Source organism: Marmota marmota, unplaced genomic scaffold (genome assembly GCF_001458135.2).
Source record: "Marmota marmota marmota unplaced genomic scaffold, marMar, whole genome shotgun sequence".
NCBI lineage: Eukaryota > Metazoa > Chordata > Mammalia > Rodentia > Sciuridae > Marmota > Marmota marmota.
Window position 1 is genome coordinate 9731205 of NW_026000051.1, and position 25467 is coordinate 9756671.

General features: G+C 39.4%; 1 protein-coding gene across 1 annotated transcript in view; it reads left to right on the forward strand.

Moving 5' to 3' along the window:
* The first annotated feature begins 6464 nt into the window (after nt 1–6464).
* Stom (stomatin) overlaps nt 6465–25467 on the forward strand; it is a 28943-nt gene continuing 9940 nt past the window's right edge. The window contains exons 1-4 of the mRNA XM_015497648.2: nt 6465–6621; nt 20013–20116; nt 21270–21342; nt 22286–22368. Coding sequence (XP_015353134.1) covers nt 6561–6621; nt 20013–20116; nt 21270–21342; nt 22286–22368 — 321 coding nt within the window. The 5' untranslated portion in view covers nt 6465–6560. The remainder of the gene's footprint in view (nt 6622–20012; nt 20117–21269; nt 21343–22285; nt 22369–25467) is intronic.

Genomic DNA, 25467 nt, shown 5'->3' on the forward strand with positions numbered 1-25467 from the left:
AGTTTTACTTTCTTCCTTCTTATTGTGTATCCCTTTGACTTCTTATTACATTAGCTAAGACATCTAACATGATGTTGAAAAGAGGTGGTGAGAAGTAAAATCTTTGCCTTGCTCCTCATAGGAAAGCTTCAATTTTTCACCATTAAGTATGATGGTAAGCTATAAGATTTATATGCATATTCTTTTTTTTTTGTACCAGGGATTGAATCTAGGAGTGCTTAATCACTGAGCCACATTTACAGCCATATATATATATATATATATATATATATATATATATAGAGAGAGAGAGAGAGAGAGAGAGAGACAGGGTCTTGCTGAATTGCTCAGGGCCTCCCTAAACTGCTGAGGATGGCTTTGAACTCATGATTCTCCTGTCTCCCAAGCTGCTGGGATTACAGGCCTGCGCCACCATGTCCAGGCTATATGCATATTCTTAATTGAGATGAATAAATTCCCTATCTCCCTAGTTTGCTGAGAATTTTTATCATGAACCAGTGTTGGATTTTTTCAAATGATTTTCTTTGTCTATTGATATGATCATGTGATTTTTTTCTTTAGCATGTTCAAGTGGTGGATTACATTAGTTGATTTTCTTTTTCTTCTTTCATATTTATTTCTTTTGTGGTGCTAGAATTGAACCCAGGTCTTTGTGCAGAATAGGCAAACATTCTACTACTGAGCTTCATTCCCATCCCACATTAATTTTCAAATATTGTTATCAATCTTGCAAATGTGGACTAAATCATACTTGGTCATGATGTATAATTGTTTTTATATACTGTTGGATTAAATTTGTTAATATTTTGTTGAGTTTTGCATCTATATTCATGAAAGATATTGTTCTTTAGTTTTCTTTTCTTGTAATGTCTTTGTTTTATTTGCTTTTAGAATAATGCTGGCCTCATAGAATGATTTAGGAAATATTTCTTCTGCTTCTGTCTTATAGACGAGATCATAGAGAATTGTTACAATTTCTTTCTTAAACATTTGCATAATTTGCCAGCAAATGCATTTGGGCCCAGTGCTTTCTGTTTTACGTTATTATTTATTCAATTTCTTTACTAGCCATAGCCTATTCAGAATAGCTGTAACATGATGTTTTGATAAGTCCAATATGTTCATTCCATGTTCTTGTTAAGATCTTTCAGCAGCTTCATAATTACCTTCTAATATGCCTTTTAATCTATCATCTCTCACCACCACTCCTGACGTGTAACTATTTACATTTCCCTCAAAATATCAAGCTCTAGCAAACCCTTATGCATTTACAAGTTTTGCTGTATTTCTAAAACATCCTTTCCTAACTCAAATTTATCTACTAACTCTGCTTTCCTTAGAAACTTTTCCTGACAGCTTTAGGCAGTTAAGTTGTCCCATCCAACTTATAGAAGAGAAAACCAAAAACTAATCTTTAAAACTGCAAAGAGATACTCAAGGGGTTGAGGCAGGAGGAGGAAAGTTCAAGGCCAGCCTCAGCAACTTAGTGAGACACTGTCACAAAATAAATTTATAAATAGGTCTGGGGACATAGCTTAGTGGTACAGCACTATTAGGGTCAATCCCCAGTATCCCCCCACCCCCATAACTGTAAACAAGAAACTGAAGAGAAAAATTTAAACTTGAACATTTATTTACATTTTTAAATTTAACTTGAGATGTACAGTGAAATAAACTATAAAATGCTGATCTCACTTTGGATTATGTCCTGTCCTTTATAAATTAAATATCTAAGATGGACACATTTTGATACAGTATACCAACAGTGATACAAATACTGAACAAACATTGCAATATAAGATAAAGGTTAAATACCTATTTAGATTTATGCTTAGTGTGGTCATATCTCAGGAATGCATTCTGACAAGTTTATGTCGTTTTTGCTTCTTTTTATACATTCAGAATAACTAAGAGATCAAAGCCAGCAGATTTGAGGCGCAGTATCTCTACCACTTTATAATCTCTGAGATCTTGGGCAAGTGACAAACCCCAGTTCCAGACTCCTCATGCAATAAAAAATAAATAGCAGCTGGGTGTGGTTGTGCATGCCTACAATCCCAGCAGCTTGGGAGGCTGAGGCTGGAGGATCGCAAGTTTAAAGCCAGCCTCAGCAAAAGTGAGGTGCTAAGCAACTCAGTGAGATCCTGTCTCTAAATAAAATAAAAAATAGGGCTGGGGATATGGCTCAGTGGCCGAGTGCCCCTGAATTCAATCCCCACATCTCCAAAAAAATAAATAAATAGCAACTGGTGGTAATGATAAATAATGATAATGATATTACCTGACTTTTTAAGAATAATGCAATTATATAGGCCCCTCTTTCCACATACAGTATTTTAAACTCTATACATATATAGTTTAAAATACATATTACCATGAATCCTTCGGCTTTTTGAATAATTACCTAATAGTTGAATAGAGAACCCCTTCTCCAACATGGTTCCCCTTAATTTGTTTTTAGAACTAGTAAAAGTAGTAAAGAATATGGTGGACACTAGATGGAGCAACATTCCAAGTAGAGTAATCCTTCCTAACCAAGACCTTTCTTTTTAATATTGTTTAAAAATAAGCCATGTCTAGAAAAGAAATCATTCATAATTACAGGTTCCCAAAACATATTTTGCAGATAAACATAAATGGCTGTGCATATTTCAAAAAAGAAAACAAGCAAGATAAAGATTTGGATATACTGTTGCCTTATGTGATATTTTGTACTGTATTTACCTGGAAGTTCACATGCTAGAATTCTAGCCCCAATACCTCCACATGTGACTATATTTGCAGACAGGATTTTTAAAGAAATAATTAAGTTAAAATGGGTCATTAGGATGACCCCTAACCCAATATGACTGGTGTCCTTATAAGAAGAGGAAACTTGGAAATAGTCACAGAGGAAAGATGTTATAAAGGCACAGGAAGAACTCAACCACCCACAAGTCAAAGAGAGAGGCCTGAAATAGATTCCTTCCTTATGGCCCTTAGAAGAAACTGCCCTGACAACACATTGGTCTTGGACTTCTAGCCTTCAGAACCATAAGAAAGATAATCTTCTGTTGTTTAAGTCACTTACTCTGTGGTATTTTGTTATAGAAACATTGGCAAACTGGTACATATGGAAAGAAATATGACAATGTAAGATCCATGAGAATAGGGATTCTTGTCTTTTTGTTCATTGATATATCCCAAACACCTAGTATGATACCTGGCACATAGCTGGTGTTTAATAAATATTTTCTGAGTGAACTCATAAATTAAAAAACATTTATAAGATTCTTCTCTTAGATAACTATTAAATACCACCAATGTTACAGTAATGCTTTCTATTTTCATAAGACATGAGGACCAGGACTCCTAGTATCTTACCAGGTAAAGTGATATAATCAATCTGCTTCCACACCCCAAATGTATAAAATCCTCTAGTGAAACTCTTGTGATGATTCAAGTCCTGAAGTAATTTCCTGTAGAAGAGATAAGACAATAATCTCACTATAATGCAATAAATGTAAATTAATCCATATAGAGAAACAGACCATATTTGTTAGTCCCATCCTGGGTGGAATGTCACAAACTGCTGGTATCGCTGTTGCCACAAAGTATCAGATTAGCTGACTTCATTAAAGGCATTGAGAACAGCCTGGATTAGAGGTTTCAAGGAAAAAATAAGTAAGGACTTTCATGTTGTTCTTATCGAAGCATTAGCACAGGAAAAAGACTAATTAAATTTCCTTCTGGTTTATTCAATTATGGATTCATGATACATCCTCACAACTCCATCTCTATGTCATAATTTCATCACTATCATCATCAATCAATACTTAATTTGGTACCTAAATATGGTAGACAAATAACAGCAAAATAAAATATAAAATTAGCCTAGAATATATGTTCTGATTTCAACTACATGTAAATATTCTTTAAATAAAAATTACAGGAAAAATTCACCAAAATTACAATAACACTTTTGAGGTGATAAGATTATAAGTAATTCTCCCTTCAATTTATTTATAATTTTATGTGTTTTCATTTTTAAAATATAAGGTTATTTTAAAAAATTCTAACTTCAAGTCAATACTGGGAGAAAATTTAGGATTAAAAATCTAAAGGGCACTGTGGCGCATGCCTGTAATCCCAGTGGCTCATGCCTGTAATCCCAGTGGCTCAGGAGTCTGAGACAGGAAGATCTTGAGTTCAAAGGCAGCCTCAGCAAAAGTGAGGTGCTAAGCAACTCAGTAAGACCTTGTCTCTAAATAAAATACAAAATGGGGCTGGGGATATGGCTCAGTGATCGAGTGCCGGTGAATTAAATCCCTGGTACCCCACTCCTCAAAAAAATCTAAAGGAAGAGAGTTGCTAATGTTTATTTTAAAAGTGCATTAAACACATATATTTATACAAAATACTTTGAGAAAGCCAAAATATACAAGTTTCATGGGCAAGTGGAAGTCAACATATTTAAATCAAAATTAGAAACATTCAACTACTCTGAAAGTAATTTGAAGATCAAGTCAAAACTTGTTCTTAGTTTGGGGCCTTGAATTAGCTCTAGAACTGATGCAATCTGAATCCAGCCAACAAGTGTTTACTAAAGTCTTTGTCCCAAAGGGATAAGCTTCAGAAGTGACGCTGTTGGGATTGCCTTGAGACTTGAACTGACGTAGCAGGGAGGCATACAGATATTGAATTCATTTTGAAATATCATTTTTCTTTCCAGCAAAAATGAAACCCAAATATTTTCTTTGCAATATGCAATTGTAATCAAGCCTTTCTCTACTGAAGGGTTTACTTGGTTTCTCCCATGTTTTCCTCCTTGTTCCTGGGAACCACAGCATAAACAGGAAGTTCATGCCTCTGGGGTTTATTTGAGGCAGAATGGAAAAAATGAAGCTGTGCACTTTATCAAGAATGATTAAGAGAAGAGGATCATTAAATTATTGTACTTCTCTCCTTATCTTCAGAAGGCTAATAGCAAAGTGACTGCATGAATTATATAACATCTTCAGGAATATAAACAGTTCTTTTGCCCCATTTGACTGGAAGTCAACTTGAAAGCTCTGAATCAGGCTTTTTATGAAACTACATCACCTTCATCCTCAATCAAAGATCATTTTAACACCTCTCTGTTGATTGTACACGTTCTAGTTTCCTTTCTGACAGCCCCAAGTCTCCAGAGCCATAAAATCAGAGAAAGTCTACCATTTCATGACCTAAGCACCACAAGGTGGCTGCTATGAGACAACTGAATATTGGACGCATTTTTTTAATGCTTCTCATGAGGTAGATCTTTGTGGTGATGAAATAGTTCTGTATCTTGATTACCTTGGTAATCTACATATGATAAAATGACATATAACTATATTGTGCCACTGTACACTTCCTGGCCCTGAGACTATAGTTAAGTAATAAGTAACTACAGAGGAAATTGGGTAGAGGGTACAGTATGACCTCTCTGTTGTCTTTGTGACTTCCAGTAATTCTGTACTTGATTCAAAACAAATTGTTTTAAAGGTGCACCTTCTTGTGTACATTAGCATACCCTGAACAGTTTGCATTAGGACAAGTCATGGAAATTAAAACATAGTGTCGTTTTCAAATGTGATGTTTCAGTCACAACCCCCGACCTAGAAAGCTTGAGGCTGGGAATGTCCTTGCATATGCTTTTCCCTCTCTCTGGATTCCCCCCTTTCCCCTCCTGCACAGTCCAACACCTTCCCGAGGTTGGCTTCTTCTCATCTCAAGGCCACCTCCCTACAGAAGCCTTCCCTTATCCATCTAACCAGAGTAGGTTCCCGCTTCACTCCCTTCCCAGCGCCCTTCGCCAGGCGTCCTGCTCCGTTTGCTTCTTGGTGACAGACCCGCCACCAGGTGAATTTAAACTCCACGAGGCGACGCGGGTCGCCCGGTCCGGCATCCCCAGCAGTGCGCACACCACCGCCAAAGGACAGGGGCTCACAAACGATTTTGTTTGAATACAGCCAAGTGCACCTCACTCGAATTCGTGCGTTTTGGCTAGAGGGTGGTCTCGTCGGGCCCTTCCCCTCTCACCACCCGCCCTCGCGGCTCAGGGAGTGCCTCAGCGCGCTCTCTTGGGCATGTCAGTGACCCCGTCCCGTCGCCGGGGGGTGCCATTTTCTCTCCGCTAATTCCTCCGCTGGAGGAGGCGCCTTGCTCTAATAACTCCACCCAGTAGGGCTCCTTTCCCTATTTCTCACCTTTTCCTCAGGCCAGCCCGCCAGCCGCCTCCGCTACACCCTGAGCCTCCGCCCCTCCCTTCCCGCGCTGCCTCAGGGGCCGGCTCAGCCTCAGGGGGCGCCACACCGCTCAGGCCACGCCCCTCAGCCCGAACCTCTAGGGAAGCCAAGGCGGCGCGGCGCGGCGCAGCCCGAGGGAGGGAGAGAGCGGGGGCGTGCCCTCCTCATTCTTGAGCTTCTATTGGCTGATTTTGGAGGGGGGCGTGCCCTAGGAGAGGGCGGGGCCGCAGCCTGGGTCTTGCGCCCCTTGAGGTGCTTGCTGCATTCCCGGAGGCTCAGGCTTGGGTGGTTGTGGATTCCAGCTCAGGCAGCATGTCTGATAAACGGCGCACCGAGGAAACCCAGGCCCGGCGGCTCCCAGACTCCTTCAAGGGTGAGTCCACGCCCCCGGGGAGGCCTGAGAGTCCCCCAACCCTTAACCTTCCTCTAGGGACCAAGCCCCTGCCTGCAGCGTGAGTTCCGAGGTCTGACAACCCAGATCCAGGGCTGGTCTCCGCCGCTTTTGGATGCACGAACGCTTCTCAAAGCCCGGGTTTTCTCATACCTTGTTTTGCAGTCCGGGGGTCATGATTTCGACATGATGTGGGGGGAGGACAAAGGGCACATCCTGGCCCTCCACGCGGTGGATGCGCCAAAGGCAGGGGGCGTTTCAATGCACAGACCGTGCAGAAGCGCTTGTTATTCTTAGGTCTTCGGATGCCAGGCCAGATGCCAGCGCTTCCTTATCTTGTGCCATCCACGCGGTCGAGGAAACGCACTAGTAACTGGCAGCCAGAGACTGGTGGAGTGGAGACTCCCGTGTTATCACTCCTTGTCCACTCCCCTTTCTATCCCTCCCAACCCCTCGGAGGCCATCTCCTCCACTCAGCCTTCAACCGCCCCCAATGTGAGCCCCTCTGGACGTGATCATAACCCCTGCACGCTACGGCCACTGCCCACTTCTAGAACCTGGCCTTTTTCATAGTAAGATGCAAAGCTCCAGCTCCCCACACTTAGTAGGCCTTATTTGCAAAAGAAAGGAGTCTCTGGCTTTCTTCCCTCCCCTTCTAGCTCCACCCTCTGCCCCATTCTGCCCCACTCCACTTTACTCTTGGTGTTAGGGAACTCTCCTTCAGGACCCTCACCACGAGACTAGGGTCTTCCCTGTCTGGAAGGCAGGAACTGTGAGTGGCAATCTTGTTCCCCTGTGAAGAAATTAGTGCCTTTGATGAGAGAGCTTCCACCTTGAGCCTTTATTGGCCAACTCCTTAGGGTGGAGGGAAAGAGGTGATAACCCTCCCAGGAGTATTGCTATCCTCTTAGGAGCCCTTAGGAATTTCAAAGGAATTCTTTCTAAAGATGGAATTTCAAACAGGAGGATATAATGAAAGCAGTCTTAGGGGGCTGGGTGGCTTCTCCAGCACCCCACAAAGAACACTGTATTGGGAATCATCTATTCTGCTTATTTTGGTAAAGCCAGCTTTGTCCACCTGCCTAATTTAAGTGCCATTTCCTTGCCCAGGGATCTCTGGCTTTAATAACTTCCCAGGAGTATGAAAAAAAATTATAGAGGGCTGTGGTGTAGATCAGCCTTAGAAAGAAAAAGAGAACGAATTAAAGAAATCTTCATCAGTTCCTTTATCTACTATACACCTTATAGAGATAGCTTCCCAAATGAACATTGAGAGTTACTGAGAGAGAATAATAGCAAAAAATAAAAATAAAAAAATTTTGAACACTAAATAGCTCAAGATCAGTGCCACATATTTTATATGCATTATTTTATTGAATGCCCCCAACCGACTTGGTAGGTACTATTCCTGTCACCACATTATATTCAAGGAAACTGATACTCAAAGAGGTTAAATTACTTAAAGTCACACTATTGGAGTTAAGGTTAGTGGAGCCAAATTTTAAATTTTAATTTTAAGTTCAGATTTAAACAGGGAAAAAAGAGTACAGGACCATCTCTTCCTTCATTGTCTTTTCCTAGATAAGAAGGTGGATAGGATCCTTTCCTCTGTACCCTGATCTCCTAATTAGGTAGGGAAAACAGTTTGGAGTTCTTTGGGAATAAACATGATCTTGTACTTAATGTTCATTTAGTTTTCTCATGGTCACATATCAGTTTTTTACTTCTAAGATCTTTTTTTTTTTTTTTTTTGATTCTTCACTTAACTTTTTTAAATTTTTAGATAGAAATCTTCTAAAAAACTGATGAAAACAAATGAATCCTCTTGGAAAAGTACACATACAGAGGAAATTTTGCTCAGTCACTTTTTCTTGTTTTATAAATGGTAAACCTCAAAAAGTGGGCACTGATAGGAAAACTATTTCTAGAATGTATTAAATAGAATTTCTTGAATGTTGGTCATGTGCCAAACACAGCCTAAGTGGTTTACAAACATTTATCTCTTATAATTATGCAATAGGTGCAAAAGGAAAATGTCATTATTCGCCATTTTACCATAAGGAAACTGACAGTGATAAAATAAAACAGCTCATATTTCAGAGGCGGGTTTCAAACCTAGTCTATCTGGTTTTCCAAACCATTTTCCCATTCTAGAACTCTCTAACATGAATACCAAAGTTCAGGGTCTTGTCTAACTTCAGGACTTCACTGAAAGTGAGAGAAAGTAAGCAAAGAAAGCCCAGAGGAACCCAGCTTCAGTCAAGACCTCTTGGAGAAGGCAACTCCAGAGGACTGCTTCTGAGGGGAGCAGTGGAATTTCATAAACCCAAACTCTATCTCCTGACGTTTTTTGGGAATTAGTCCCAGGCAGGTAAATATAACCAAACCCAGGACAGGACTAAATTTTCCTAAAGCCAGTACATTTACTTCGTAATGAAATCATGCAGGTGTATTGCAAAGAAATATATCATTATAATTAAGAGCATGTCAACAGGATAAATCCTTTGGGAGAATCACTGAAAATAAGCAGAATCATGGGACTGATTTGTTTATTTCAGTTGTTATAGTTGATCAGATTGGGGAGAACTCCATGACTTCTTCAATAATTAATCTGAGTTAAACTGATAGTGATCAGAAATTAACTCAAATATCAAAGCCCAACACCACAAAAACTGTCACTTATGTGGGTTTTTTTTTAATGATTAAGTATGTTCTTGGTACCACCTAATAGTGTAAATTTTACATTATAAAAACCGACTGCCTAGTCAGCTTTGAAAAAAAAATTTTGAAGATGTTGATAAAGTGACATAGATGGAATACAAAAATCAGTTTTTTAAGCCCTAGAAGACAGTTTCTTAAAAACTATTGTAACCATAAAAAACTGTACACTTCTATATCTGCCTAGAATCCTGTGTATACCTCTATCATGATATTTATTACATAGTGTTATAATTATCATTTGATTTATTCATTACCCCCAAAAGCCATGAGAGCTTTTGAAAATAGACTATGTCCTTCTTTATTGTAATTGCTCCGAATCAAGTACATATAGATGAGCACATTTGTTGAAAGAAAAAGGAAGCAAAAGGAGACTAAATCACATGACTGAATGTTTGTTAAGTGTCGACAACTTGTTTTAGTGTTTCTTCTACCCAAAACTGTTGGTTTCAGGGTGTGACCGTCACATTCTTTATTACATATTGTTACTATAACTAGACTATTTCGGTTTGCGTTACTAACAGAGAAGGGACTGTAATTGTCAAGATAATATATCTAGTAAGGAACCTCATTTATGATAACAAGGAAAAAAAGAAGTTAGAGATCCCAGTCAATAAAAAGGAGAAAGTATTAATTCTCTGTTGATGGACTTTTTCCTCCAATCTTTTTGTATCTTTGTGCTCTGGGACTAGTTTAAGAAAAAAAAAAAAAAAAAAACTTGAACCCCTAGCATAGCATTTGCCTTGAGAGTTCAGTAGATTGGCCTTGAAGATACAACCAAGAAAATGTCTGTCTTCAAGTTAGACAATTAAATGATACCAAACTAGTCCACCGTTCTGAGCACTTACAGGAAGGTAGTGTAGTATAGTGTGGGTGAAATTTAGAATGAAAAGATCTAGATTGAGAACCCAGTGTCTTTGCCTACTGTCTGGGTCACCCTGGGCAAATCTCAACCTCCAGAGAGCCAGTTCCTCATCTATATATTGGGCATGATCTTACTGCCCTATTTATCTCCCAGGAATTTAGGTATCAAGTGTGAAAACATGTCCTTTTGAAATTTTTAAAATAAAAAAATTTTAAGATATTATTTAGTGGAGAAAACAAAAAATAAAAAACTTAACAATTACTTAGACCTACAACTTAAAACAGTATATTTGGAGTACTACTGAAAAAGCCTTCAAATTTAGGGAAAGATTTGAAAGATTTGTAGGACAGATGGCCTAATGAAGTTTAGAACTCTGACTTATCACCCTGAGCATGGTCTTTTCTCCTCCAGAGATAGAGTCCCCAAGCAGATTGTTAAGTCTTGATATTTTCTCCATGGTGTATAGGTCCCAGAAGACAATTCACTTAATAAAAAGTTTATTCCTGTAAACGGGATCAATAATGATCTTAAAGTTGTAGTAATAATAATATTTACCAACACTGACTGGACACTTCGAAGTGTCAAGCACTTTACCTATTTTCTCATTTAATCTTCATAACACTATGTGAAATCATTACCACCATTTTCTCCTATTTTACTGCTGAAAAGATGTAGTGGCAGAATTAGAATCTTATACCAAACCCTCAAACTCTTACTGCTTAACCATGCATCTTCAGGAAAGAATCCAGAACCTTCTGATCTAGTTTCCTTAGGCTCGCATTTTCCATTTTTAAGTGAGAGTAATGTTACCCTCCAAAGAGGTTATTTTTATGAGAATAACTTAATTATGTATGCTTCTAAGATATCCAAATAAAAGAGTTGGGAACAAAACAGCACTAGAACGTAGGAGGGTTTGGTCCCATTTTCATGTGTTTCGGGCCTCCTCTAAATTTAATGAACTTAATACCCATTATGAAATTGTTTTTCTCTCCAATTTTTATGAACATAGATGTTTTGGTGTTTCCAGACATAGGCTATATTCAGCTTGTCCGTCTCCCTGCCTGAGTTTTTTACCCTTGTTGTTAGTTTGTCTTATGTGATAAGTAGTCTCTTTTCTTCCCCAAAGAAACAGGTTTAATTCACCATTCAACAACTGTTTACTTAACAAATGTGTTTTGAGCATCCATTATGCATTAGGTGTCTTCCATATTAGCTCATTTCCTCATCACACTCACCCTCTAAGGAGGCTCTCTTGTTAACCCTGTTTTCAGATGAGTAGACTGAGGCACAGAAAGATAAGGTACTTTCCCATGAGGCCATTATGATGCTACATGTTTTAACAGGATCAATATTGTGAAGAGGACAGGCATTGAATAAGATATTTATAAGTGTGGTAAACATTGTTTAAGCAGAATAGAATGATCTATAGCAGCTTAGAAAGATGTAGGCATCCATATTTTACATTATTGGTATTCCTTTACCTATTTTTTCCCTCCTGTTTTATGGTCTGAAACATTCAAATGAAAGAAAGTTGCAGAAAGTCTTCAAAATGTTTTGGAAATAGAATATTTATGCTTATTTAATTTCCTTATTTTTAAGCCAAGCAAAGGGATTCCCTTTGTTACAAATTTTGCTGAAAATCTAGTCCATTTCCTTGCCTTAATATTTCATGGTAAACACATTTTTAAGCTTTGTAATTTAAACCATGTAGTGCATTGTCAGATCAGTTCTTCTGGACTAGCGTCATCAGTAGCTATAGATGGCTTATGATAGAGAGAAAGTGACAGTTTTCAGATGGCTCTTAACTTGATAGCTTCTGGCTTGAAGTCATTCTGGGCCAGAGAATAATTTCTTCCCTGGAGATTTAAGAATAAGGGCTTTCTAATAACAACTGGGCCTAATGAAAATAATCATTTGAAAGACCAGTTATAGTGTAGGCTTGTTTGCTTTGAAATCCTCTGTCTCGATGAGTTGCAAGCTGTGATCTCCAAGTAGAGACCCTACCATGTGCTAACCTCTGCCCTCTCTCCCCTCTGTCTTTTCATCTGTCTCTTTGTGGGATGCAGCCTTCATTTTTAATTTTTCTCCTCTTCTCCTGTTTCTCTTATTTTCCTTCTTTTCTACTGTTTTCTTCCCTTCTTTGTCTTTCTCCTAAAATTCCATTTGAAAATGACCCTTTTAACTATTTTTTACCTTGAGATTTTATTTGTCAGATCTTAGGAAGATTTGCTTCAAAACAAGCAAAGGAGAGAAACTATGGCACTGGAAAACATCCCTATTTGAATAGCAGGAAGAAAGATCAAGCGCACTGTTTAATTTATGAAAGTCTTCCTTCACAAATAAATAACTGTATGACATAGAACAAGAATAGGGGTCATAACAACCTGTGGAGCAAACCTGGCTGGCTGGCTGTTTCTGTATGGCCCACAAGGTGTGAATAGCTTTTGTATTTTGAAATGGCTTTAAGAAACAAAACAGAAAGAATAATGTTGCATTGCCTATGAAAGATTTCAGTGTCCATAAATTAAGTTTTATTGGAGCCCAGCCATGTTCGCTTATGTCTGTTTTGCCAGTGAGGGCTCACACGCTGTGGTAGCGGATTTGATGGTCTGCAAAGTCTAACATGTCTCTCTGGCTCTTTACAGGAGCCGTTGGCCCAATCCTGCTGTAGAATTTCTGATATGGAATAATAATGGCCCCAAAGAACTCATATCCTAAATATAATTGCTTTTAAGAAGAAAATTCAAAAACTGCCTAGACCTTTTATTTTGACCTACTATTACCCCTTATAAAATGCTGCTAAAACCGATAGCATGTGTTTTGAGATAAAATTCCCAACCATCCTATCTTTCCCCACCCAGACCACACTGTTGACAGTTTATAACACAGTGCTTCACACACTCTGGAAGGAGAAGGAAAAGATTGCCTTTAAATGTTGCAACTTAGGTTATTTCAATAACTCTTGAGCCCATCCAGTTCTTTTTGTGCAATAATGAATATGATTCTGGAGTCCAGTTTTTAGCCATGGTGAAAGGTGTGGTTCTGGCCTTTCTCAGCAGAGGAAATCCAGTGTGTTTTGAACTTCAGGGTAATTAAGTCCCAGTGATTTATGGGATTTATTACTCCATATGACTTCCAGACGTGACAAGTATAATATATCTTAGAGGAAATCTGCTGTTATAGGATGGCTGACAACATACAGTGCTCTGAACATTGGCCTGGGTTATGATCTTAGAAAGAATGTGTCACTGCTTCTCCTTAAAAGCTGATCCAACACAAATTACTATACAACTTCTCTTTTTTCATCTGCTTTATGGTTTGGTTTGGTTTCTTCACAGATCTTTTGCTTTGTTATTTTAGGTATCCAGGAGGAATATTTTACAGATTTTTGTAAGCATTAGAAATAGTGTATATGATGAGCTAACATATATTAGATATTCAAGAAATGGTAGTCATTTGGGCTGGGGTTCTGGATCAGTAGTAGAGTGCTTGCCTGGTATGTGAGAGGCCCTGGGTTTGATCTTCAGCACCACATTAAAATAAAGGTATTGTGTCCATCTACAACTAAAAAATAAATATTTTTTTTTAAAAAAAGAAAAATAATAGTTATTGCCAGGCATAGTGACCCGTGCAACTCAGGAGGCTGAGGCAGGAGGATGGCAAGTTTGAGGCTAGCTTCAGCAACTTAATTAGACCCTGTGTCAAAATAAATAATTGTGGGGCTGGGACTTAGTGGTAGAGTGCTTGCCTTGCATGTGTGAGGCATTGACTTCAATCCTCAGCACCACATAAAAATAAATAAACAAAATAAAGGTATTGTGTCCATCTACAACTAAAATATGTATTTTTATTTTAAAAAGTTTTTTTAAGGGGCTGTGGCTCAAGTGGTAGCGCGCTCGCCTGTCATGCGTGCGGCCCGGGTTCGATCCTCAGCACCACAAACAAACAAAGATGTTGTGTCCGCCGAGAACTAAAAAAATAAATAAATATTAAAAAAAAAAAAAAAGTTTTTTTAAAAAATTGGACTGGGGCTATAGCTCAGTGTGAAGTTACCCTGAATTCAATCCCCAGTACTAAAAAAAAAGAAAAAAAGAAATGGTAGTTGCTATTGGTAGTAATAAAAGATACCAGAATGAGAGGAACTTAATTGTATTATTTCATCTTTTCAGCAAAATTAATTTACATAACACATAAATAAGGATTTCAGAAACTTTACTAAAAGCATATTCAATGCAGCAGAGTTTCTAGTTGAGAAATTTGGACACAACCTAAACGTTCATCACATGCAACAATAGACTATTGTATAGCCACTAATAATGATAAAGATTATGTTCTGGAATGAAAAGATGTTCACAGTATGTGGGGTGTAAACTTTAAATCATTCAGTATTCCATTATTCCACTTGTGGTGGGGGAAAGATACAAAAGGCTTAAATAATGTATCACCCCATCCAGAGATGAGAGTATACATAAGTTTTCATTGAGCTGTAATTTCTAATTGTTACAGTGACTATTTTGCTTTTTATAAAAGTATATTTTTAAAAACATTATTTTCCTGGAGATAAGCTTAATTTGAATGCTCAGTACAGAAATTTAAATATCTAGGCTTATATCCAGACCCTGGCTTTGATTGGCTAAAAATGTATTCTAATGCAGCTTTCAGGAAAGATCTTGGCAGAAAAAAAAAAAAATGCTCTAAACCTAGCAAAGTAGTATTTACAACCTAGTATCATCAGATCCCTCATCTTTAAGAGTATTGCACCTGGCTAACTTGACAAGTATATCAACCAAAATATCTCAGGAATACAGATTGCCTGTTGTCATTTACCTGGTAAAGCTGTTACCAAGGATTCACTTCTGAAGTAGTGAGTGGGAAACCTGAAGGGCAGGAATTTCATGAAATGACTGAGAGTGGATCTTCCTCTCTGGGTGGGTAAGGAAGAATGGCAGGTGACTGGGGTTCACTTATCAGCCTTGCAGTGTCTAAGTCTCACCTCTTGGGAATGTGGTTTAAACACCTTTTTTAGCTGTAACCAGTTTGGGAAGGATTTTGAGGGTTGCGAATGGGGTAGTTTTGTTGTGAAGGCATTAGGAGAATAAGAAAATGTCATTTCCCCAGCATGTGCACACTCTAGCCGAGTGTCTGCTGTGTGAAGAAGCAAGCCCAGTTTTCACAATATCCATGTCACTTCTTGTTCCTCTTGATTTGCAATCCCTTATACTTTTTTAAAAATATTTTTTAGTTGTTGATATACCATTCTTTTTTATTTATTTATGTGTGGTGCTGAGGATTGAACCCAGTGCCTCACACATGTGAGGCAAGTGCTCTGCCACTGAGCCAGTGTGACACATGTAACAATGAACACAGTGTGACAATGAACACAGCACAGAACAAATTTGCCTGATCTTTCTGTCTTGTCCCCTGTGGATCTCTTTGGGTATTTTTGCCAATTCTATGCTGGCTGGGAATGGCATAAAGCAAGGGGCAAATAAAGTCATTTAAGAAGTTTCATTAAAAAAATAAAAAGTCAGCCAGGTGCAGTGGCGCATGCTTGTAGTCCCAGCTGTTTTGGAGGCTGACACAGAGGGTTGTGAGTTTAAAGCCAGCGAGGCGCTAAGCAATTCATGGAGACCCTGTCTCTAAATAAAATACAAAACAGGGCTGAGGATGTGACTCAGTGACTGAGTGCCCCTGAGTTCAATCCCTGATACCAAATTATATAAATATATATAATCAAGTGTCCTGAGGTCAGTGTGCATGCTAATACTTCCAGCAACTCAGGAGGCTGAGGCAGGAAAATTGCAAATTCAAGGCCAGCCCAGGCAATTTAGGGAGATTCTCTCTCAAAATAAAAAATGAAAAGGGTTTGAGATGTTGCTCAGTGGTAGAGCACTCTTAGGTTAAGTACTAACTCTTTTTCCATTTTTCATTATGGTGATTTAAACACTTGAGTCAAATGGAAGGATTACAGAAAACTATCATCTATATTTACTGAGGACTATCTCATATTAAGGCCAGCCTAATAATCCTTTTTTTTTTTTTTTTTTTAATAGTTGAAGAAACTTAGGGCTCAAAGAAGTAAAGATCAGACAACTAAGAAACTGCAGAATTGAAATTCAAACCTAGACACACTCCCTGTGCTCAGGAAAGCTCAGTCTAAGGAGGGGTATAAATACACAAGAAATTAAAGTATTAGCCAAAATTTAAGTGCCATAGAGAGATTTTTTTAAGTGTTGTCAGGATTTAGAGGAAAGAAAAAAACACATCTAGCTGGAAAGCTGGGTAAGAAGTATTTTATTTTATGCCCACTTTCTGCAGGACACTGTGCTAGACATTGGAAATACAGAAAGAGGCAAGAAGTGCTGGGTATAGCTCAGTGGTAGAGCTCATGCTTAGTATGCACAAGGCCCTGGGATGGATCCCCAGCACCAAAAAAGAAAGAAAAAAGAATAAGAACCATCTCTGCCCTCAGGGGTCTTCAGTGTAGTAATTCCAGGACACAGAGCTATGTACTTTGCCTAGAATATGGGAGACCTGAGGCAGTAGTTTGGAAAGCACCAAATGCTGTCAGATAAGTGTTTGTGGCCAATCTGTTGCTTGTTTGGAATCTGTTTCACTCAAAATCTAGGCCAGAGCCTGGCACAGAGCCTTGAATCTGTCTTTTACTATAAATAGGCACAGCTGGAATTAAAAGGGCTTCCTCCGAAGAATATTAGATTTCATTCTCGAAACTCCTGCCGTGCCATCCCAGTTTGGACACTTTATCAAGAAAGTGCTCCAAACTTGAAAACATCTCTAATGAGGTCTTTAAATTCAGTGGTGAAAGATCAGAGATTTAGAACAGGAGCTTTGGAGTCAGTGACTTCTATTTGAATCCCCAGTGCTCTGTTAGGTGACCTTGGGAAAGTGAGGTTGTTTCGTTACATCATTGGTTAAAATACTTAGCTTCACAGGGCTATTGTGAGAGTTAAATGATACACATGTCTCAAGTAACTTTACACAATGCCTAGGGTATAGAACACCCTGTGATCCGCTCCTGTGTTATCAGTTGTGATAATGCCTGACAGGGCTTTCTCCACAAGAGCACGGAGGCCCAGCTTTGAATATTTGCTCAGTGAATATCTGTACCCCCAAAACTATAGCTTAATATCCAGGATTAATTTATGTCACTTTATGCATGAGGACACTAACCTCTCTCTGACACAGAATCAAAAATTACAAATTCAATATGACCAAGGTTCTCAGTGTGTGTTTCTGTTTTGTTTTTGTTTTTTTAATCCTGTGTTCCAGAGCACTTGCCCTGGGAGCCAGCATGGGCCCCCTCTTCTCCCATGCTCCTGGCCTGCACCCTCTGCATATCTCTTGGTCTCCTGTTTTTCCAAAGCCTGTCTCACTGCTTTTTTGCGCTTCCTTCTAAGTAGTACACATGGAGGCCTGCCTCTATCCTTCCTGTCAAACTTGTATCATCAAAACAGCTCCTGAAAAAATGGCAGAAAAGCCTTAAAAAATCAATCTGGCCTTCTCAGTTCCTATAGTCTCCAAGAAAGGAAAAACAAACTGAAAATCAGGAAGACACTAGATGGAGAAAATAGAAAACCCAACACAAGAGGCAATGGTGAATTCCCAGAATGACAGCGCAGGGCAGTCACAGAATGATGACTGTATAGACCTGAAGAGAGGAGTCCGCACCAGGCTCCCAGAGACTTCCTTCAGAAGAAGATATCAGTAGACTACCTGACTGTTTCGGAAGGAGATTCAGACAAGGATGAAGGGCTTGAGGTTGGACAGGGAAAAGTACATAGAAGACTAAGCAAAGGGAAAACCAAACATTACAAAAAGTAAAAATAAAAAGTTGTACAGGAAAAGAAAGGTAAGTATCAGGGACTGGGGTTGTGGCTCAGTGTCAGAGCGCTTGCCTAGCAAGCACATGTGAGGCACTGGGTTCCATCCTCAGCACCACATAAAAGTAAATAAATAAAGATATTTTAAAAAAGAAAGCTGATTATCTATACTGTCTTGAGTTAGCTTTGAATAGCATTTGCATATTCATGGTAATGTAACATTTTATATACATCTAACCAAAATGATGATGTACTTATGATGGAGGAGTAAGTATGTGCATATGGGGGAGGGAGAAGGAAAAGAACTAAATGTTTCTCCATAGAGGAAAATTAATAAATAATTCTTTTTTTTTAATTTTATTTTTTTTTATTAGCTACACATGACATTACAATGATCTTGGCAATTCATACATTTGAATCATTGGGGTATAATTTCTCATTTTTCTAACTGTACAGATTGCAGAATCACACTGGTCATAGAGTTACCTATATACATACAGCAATCATAATGTCTATAATTCTTAAAACTGAAAAAGCAGGGGCCGGGGTTGTACTCAGCAGTAGAGCACTTGCCTAGTATGTGTGAGTTACTGGGTTCGATCCTCAGCACCATGTAAAGTAAACAAATAAAATAAAGGTATTGTGTCCATCTACACCTAAAAAAATACTTTTAAAAAACTGTAAAAGCACAAAGTACTAAAAACACACACATACACACGCACACACACACATACACACATTATTTAAAAGCATGAAGGTAAATACTTAGCCAAAAGAGCAATTACTTTTGAGATGGAAGAAATGGGAAGAGGCAAGCAGGGATGGCCTTTTTTCATTTATCTTATAGAATGTTTGACTTTTTAAATTTTATGCAAGTGTAACTTTGATAAAGAATTAAAACAAAAACAGGAAAAGTACAAAACAGCTACAGAGGCTAAAAAAGCAGGTAAAAGAACATAACAAAAGAAGAGAAAAGTAGCTTACAGATTTTATTTGGTTTTAAAATATTGTTGTATGTACAAGGAAAAGGTTTAGAAGAATCCACCAGAACATTTCTTATCCCTGGATTTTGAGTACCTTTTCTCACTATTATTTTTCTGAATTTTTTTGCAGTAGGGTGTATGTTACTCTCTGGAACCAGACAGATACGCTCTTTCACACACAGAGAAGGGAAACAGTTTGAAATGTGGGCCGAAGGCTGTGTAGGAAAATGCTCATTACAGCCTTATTTTCAGTAGTTAGGAATCAGAAGCAACCTTTGTGAAGATTAGGATATGGATAATAAATGATGGTTCATAGACCCAGTGACATATTTTGCTGGTGTAATTTTTAAAAGGAAGTTCTGCACAATTTTTCTCATATGTAATGGTTTTCACCTTGAATCATGCTATACCCTGGACTAAAGTTCCCTTTTTTTTTTCCTTCTTCCTTTTTTTCCATACTTTTCCTTTCTTTAGGAAACCCTCAGACAAACAGCAGCTCCCATTGTCCCCACCATCCCACTCCACTGTCACCTGTATTGTGCGTGGCCCTGTTCTGTGTTTTCAAGATATTCCTAACAGATACTCTATACTTACTCCCTAGGATTATAATTAATTCTGTCTTTCTTCCCCACTGTACTTGATCCTTTTTGGGAGCTGGGACTGAGTTTTATTTATTGTTATTGCTTTAGTACCAAGCACAGGGCAGAGGAAATAGGAGGTTCTTAATAAATGTTTGCTGGAGAAAGTAACGAGTAATGTGGGGAAGTATTGGTGGTAAGTAGACCAGGGAAGGTAACATACCTGCATTTCAGAGGTGAATGGGAATTGAGCAGGAAAAGTTCAAAGTTCGTGTGAAGCAGCTGGCAGAAGGCCAAGCACATGAGGTTCAGTGAATAGCAGGGACAAAGCTGGGGGTGATCAAGCTGATAACAGTGATAAGAGCTGCTCGGTTATTGTTTTCAACAGATAGCCCCAGTACAGGCCTTGGACCTTGTGGATGGATTTTGGTGGCTGTCTCATTCCTGTTCACGCTTATAACTTTTCCCATATCAATATGGATGTGCATAAAGGTAAAAGAACATTTCACTCACATCAGCAAAGGGGTTAAACTCCTACCTATGTAAGCCTGCTTTGTCTGTGTGGATCATCATTAAAAATTTTCTGGGCCAGGGCTTGGGATGTAGTTCCATGGTCAAGTGCTTGCCTGTCATGCAGGAGGCCTTGGGTGCCATCCCCAATGCCATGGTGGGGAGCAGGGGGTGAAATTCTGGGTCAGGGGTTTGAGGTGGCCTTTGAGAACAAGTTCTCCAGAGTTGTGGGGGCGGTGTTTGACTGCTGGCTCTGCTGTTTACCATTTGAGGCACACATTGCCTTTTGTAATCAGAAACTGTTTCATATATAGGAAAGGGAAACATTTGGAAATATTTGCCATGTTTCTTCACTTGTAAAATGGGAGAAATAACAGTATCTACTCTGCAGGTGTGACAATTAAATGAACTAGTGTGCCAAACTTACTTACTGCAGAGCCTGGCACATGGTAAAGTGCTCTCATGCTGGTGTTTTTTTTTTTTTTCTACAAAGTTGTTAATTCTTGGATAAATGATTTTCATTTACATAATCCTAAAAATATAACATAGGCTCCAAGCATTCTCAGATAAATGTATTATTATAATTAAAAGTATCAGAGTGTTGGGTTCAATGACACAGCCCTATAATCCCAGATATTTGGGAGACTGAGGCAAGAGGATTACAAGTTGAAGGCCACCCTCAGCAATTTAGGAAGATCCTGCCTTAAGAAAAAAAAAAATTAAAAGCTACATTAATGTAGCTCAGTGGTAAAGCACCTAGCACTGGAAAAAAATTAATTAAAACAAAGGTATTGGAAGAAAAAATAATAAGTTCTTTTTCTGAATAAATGAGTAATTGAATAATAATATTTATGACTAAAGAGTAAGGTAATGAATTTATTTCCATATGTTATTCTGTACTTTCCAAATTTATACAATGAGTGTCTATTGTTTTTATAATCAGTTAAAAATAGTAAATGGATATGCTTGGAGAGCATTGGACAACATCAAACATATTATTTATAGACATCATCTGGATATAGAGGAAGAAATAATGAAGCGTCTAACCTTTTTAGAACAAAAATATATTTAAGAAGCTATGCATATAAATGTTTGCACTCCTCATGTTAAATTATCATCCGTGTTTTTATTCCAGATTATAAAAGAATACGAAAGAGCCATCATCTTTAGACTGGGTCGTATTTTACAAGGAGGAGCCAAAGGACCTGGTTAGTACCGGGATTCTGGGTTGCTTTTCTGGAGACTGTAGTTCTTTTTACTGATGTGATTTCTAAGGGAGCAGAAGTTGCCTTTCAGTAGCGGCGGTTCTAGAGCCAGTCTGTTGTTCCCCTTCCCATTGGAGCTGATAAGATTATATGGAGCCAGAATAGCTATAGCTATGGACGTCTGAGCAGAGAATTCTACCAAAGACTTTTAGTTATTCCTTTGGCAGATGTTGACAGTGCTCCTGTGTATTCTAGGCTCTGGGAATTTAAGGGAGGCTAGAACATGGTCCCTCCCCTCAAGGATTTTATTATCTAGCAGTGGGACACCAAGAAGGAAACGGCTAGTACATTTTACATGATAAATACTATGATCAAGTAGCTACACAGAGGCCTGAGAAGACAGAAACTCAGAGGAGATTGACTGCCCCAAACTAGGAATAGGTGACACCATGCTTTCTGGGGTGACAGCTTGGCTGAGTCTCAGGCACATGAAGGTGTTGACTGTTCCCAGCAGAAATAGCAACAAGTGTGTAGCAGTGTAGGGAGGAAGTACTCCAGCTCAGTCCTGTCAGAGTGCAGGGGATGAAGAGAAGGGACCTGGCTGAGTAGGTGAGCCCAAGCAGGTCAGGCAGGAGCACGGATGGGGCAAGGTTTGTATCCTAGGAAAGAACACTCTGCTTGCAGCTTAGGAAATGGGTTGTAGGAGAGAAAGGTGGCTTTGGGAGCAATCACACTGATCCAAGTGAAGGAAGAGGTGCAGCAGCAGTGGTATAGAGCCCTAGTGGGGACAATCAGAGTGGGCAGTAAGCAAGAGGAGTCAGGCTTCTGGCTCATGCACTAAGATGGTCTGGTGGCTTCCATTGATGAGGTTGATTCTATCAGAATTGAGCAGAGGAGGGAGCTGCCAAGGTGTGGGTGTCTGATGCTCTGTGCATCTTTCTTGCAGGTCTGTTTTTTATTCTGCCCTGCACGGACAGCTTCATCAAAGTAGACATGAGAACCATCTCCTTTGACATTCCTCCTCAGGAGGTGAGGCTGTCTTCTGTGTGGCTAAATGAGGGATCAGTGGAAATGTGCTTTCTACTGAGAGGCATGTGCTTTCAGTCCTGTCTTCCCCTTTTCCACCTCCATGATCTTGAGCAAGATCTTTAATTTCTGTGTCTCAGTTTCCTCATCTATAAAATGAAGGTTATAATAGTAGGGTCCACTTTATAGGGTTATGGTGAAAGCTAATGAGATAGTACATGTGAAGTGCTTAGGACAGCATCCAATAAATAGCAAACACTATATGTTGCTTGCTATTATTATTAAAAAACAGTGTAATGATAATGGAAGTGTAATGCTTAAAACCACCATTCTTGTCATGATTTTACTACCACAATTCTGTATAGGTTTCAGGTAGAGAATCCTATTTAGTTCAATATTTTTTTAATTTTATTTTTAGTTGTTGATGGACCTTTATTTTATTCATTTATTTATATGCGGGTACTGAGAATCAAACCCAGTGCCTCATAATGCTAGGCAGGTGCTCTACCACTGAGCCATAATCCCTGCCCTGGTTCATCATTCTTTTGTGTATGCATTTGTGATACTGGAAATCAAACCCAGGACCTATGCATGCTAGGAAAATATTCTACCACTGAGCTACAACCCCAGCCCCAATATTTTTCCTTTTTAAGGTTCTTGACTTTATTCTAGATAAATTGGTTAGAAGCCAAATAATGAGAAGTACTCACTTGGCATTTTAGATATATTGGTAGTTATTTTGTGCTTTTTTTTTTTTTTTTTTTTTTTTTTTACTACTTTCCAAATATCGTCACAGTTGACACTCACAACAGAATCCCTAGAAAGAATATAGTTGCAGTGAGACAAAGGAATCCCTCAGAACAGAGGGCAGAATGAGGACTGAACTCCAGCCCTTCAGATTCCATGTCCAGGGCTAAATGCATTCTACATTAGCTCCACCTTGGCCTTGGGGAAGCGATGGCTGTCCTGGGACCCATGTCTCAGGAGGCACCGTCACCACTGCAGACAAAAAACCTGTGAACCTGGTGAAGAGAGGGATGGAATGGTACTGTCTGTGTTTCCTGGCCACAGGCCAGATCCTTAGCATGATGGCAGAGCCTGGCCACATTGCCTTCTCTTGTCACAAAAGGTAGAAACCCACTCAGGGACTCCCTTGTTGGTGCTGATCCACATAGTTGGTGAGGTCAGACTTTTTAATCCACACATACTTCATGAAGCCAGAAATCATTTTTACCCACATCTTATAAGAACAAGCCTGAGAACTCCACATTATTCTCTGCATTTTTTAAAAGCCATCTTTCAAGGAAGATTGACTCTCAGAAGGAATAAATAAATGGAATGAATAAAAATGTTCTGAGGGTGGAGCAGCAAGGGTTCCAGGCAGAGAGAATCATGTGTGAAAAGACACAGAGGCAGGAGGGAGCCAAGTTCCAANCAATATCTTTATTTAGTTATTTTTATGTGGTGCTGAGGATCGAACCCAGCCTCACGTGTGCCAATCAAGTGCCCAACCCCTGAGCTCCAAACCCAGCCCCTTATTTGATCTTAACAGAAATTTGGGTAGAATTGGGCAGTTATTATTAGCCCCACAGAGGGATGTCTAGGTCAGAGGCTTAAAGTACTGCTAATGGTCACCTGGGTGGGGGCGGGGGCAGATACACAGAGCTGGAAGCACAGTCCAGGGCTTGGACTTCACGCCTGTGCTTTTCACCCGTCATTCTTCCGGAGACCACATTTCAATTTGGTTCATCTCCCACTTCCTGACCGCCTGCCATGTATCAAGCGCTCTGCCAGTGCTGGAGATACAAAGAAAAACCTCCCCCAAGAAATGCACAGTCTAATATAGAAGTGGAGGGACCATTAAACAATGTTACTCCAGCACAGTGCAGCGGATGTGCAGGGGAGGGTGCTGACTCTGGCAGGTGGGGCTGGGAAGTTGCACAGAGAGGGACACTTGAATGATGACTAGAAACATGCCAGTCTCTTTTTGTGAGGGACAGAGCAGAGGACAGCCAAGCAGAGGACAGTACTAGCATAAAGGCCTTGGGACACAAACTTGGCGTATGCAGGGAACCCACATGTGGCCTGATATGAAGTGTGCAGGAGCAGGGAGCAGAGAGGTATTATAGGGCCAGATGTCAAAGGACTTTGTCTTGAAGGTGGTAGGGAGCATTGAAGCATTTGTGTCAGAGATAACTGAATTAGGGATGAAGTTGCAAGACCATTTTTGCATAGATACAGGTGCTTCTTTACATGACCCAGTTTTATCCTGATAAACAAGTTGAAAATATTGTGCACTTAAGACATCCACCCTACTGAGCCACATAGTAACCCCTATGCTACAGGGAGTCATCGGGTGTTTTGCCTCATGGTCCTGGGCCAACGGAGAGCTGCAGCTCACTGCTGCTCCCCAGGGTCATAAGAGACTCACATGACACTGCATATTGCTGGACAGAATTCAAAATTTGAACTTCAGTTTCTACTAAACACCTATTGATTTTGAACCTCATAAATAAGCTGAACTATCTTAAGTCAACCTGCTGTATTGGGGATGAATTCCAAACAAATTGAAATGGCTTTTTTCCTCATTGTTTAACTTCTTACAGCTAACAAGGTCGGCGTTTTACCTAATTCAGTTAACATCATTATTTAAGAGGAAAAAAATAATAATAAAGATAGCTCTTGTCACGTGTCAGGCACTATTCTTAGCACGTAAATGGATTAACGCACTAATTCAAAGAATGATCTTCGGAAGCAGGTACTGTTATTTGTCTTCACTATATAAGCGAGGAAACTGAATCCCAGAGAGGTTTTCCTGGTGCCTCTCACTCAGAAAACATTTTAGTTCAAAACAGAGTTCTGCCATGTTAAGCATTTTTATGTATCATGCTGTAAATCTAGACATATGTTTTGTTGTTTTTGATGTACTGGGGATTGAACCCAGGGGCACTCTGTATTTACCTGCACCCCCAGCTCTTTTTATTTTGAGACAGGGTCTCACTAAGTTGCTGAGGCCGGCCTTTAACTTGCAATCCTCCTGCCTCAACCTCCCCAGTTGCTGGGATTACAGGCTTGCACCACGGTGTCTGGCTGTGAATATAC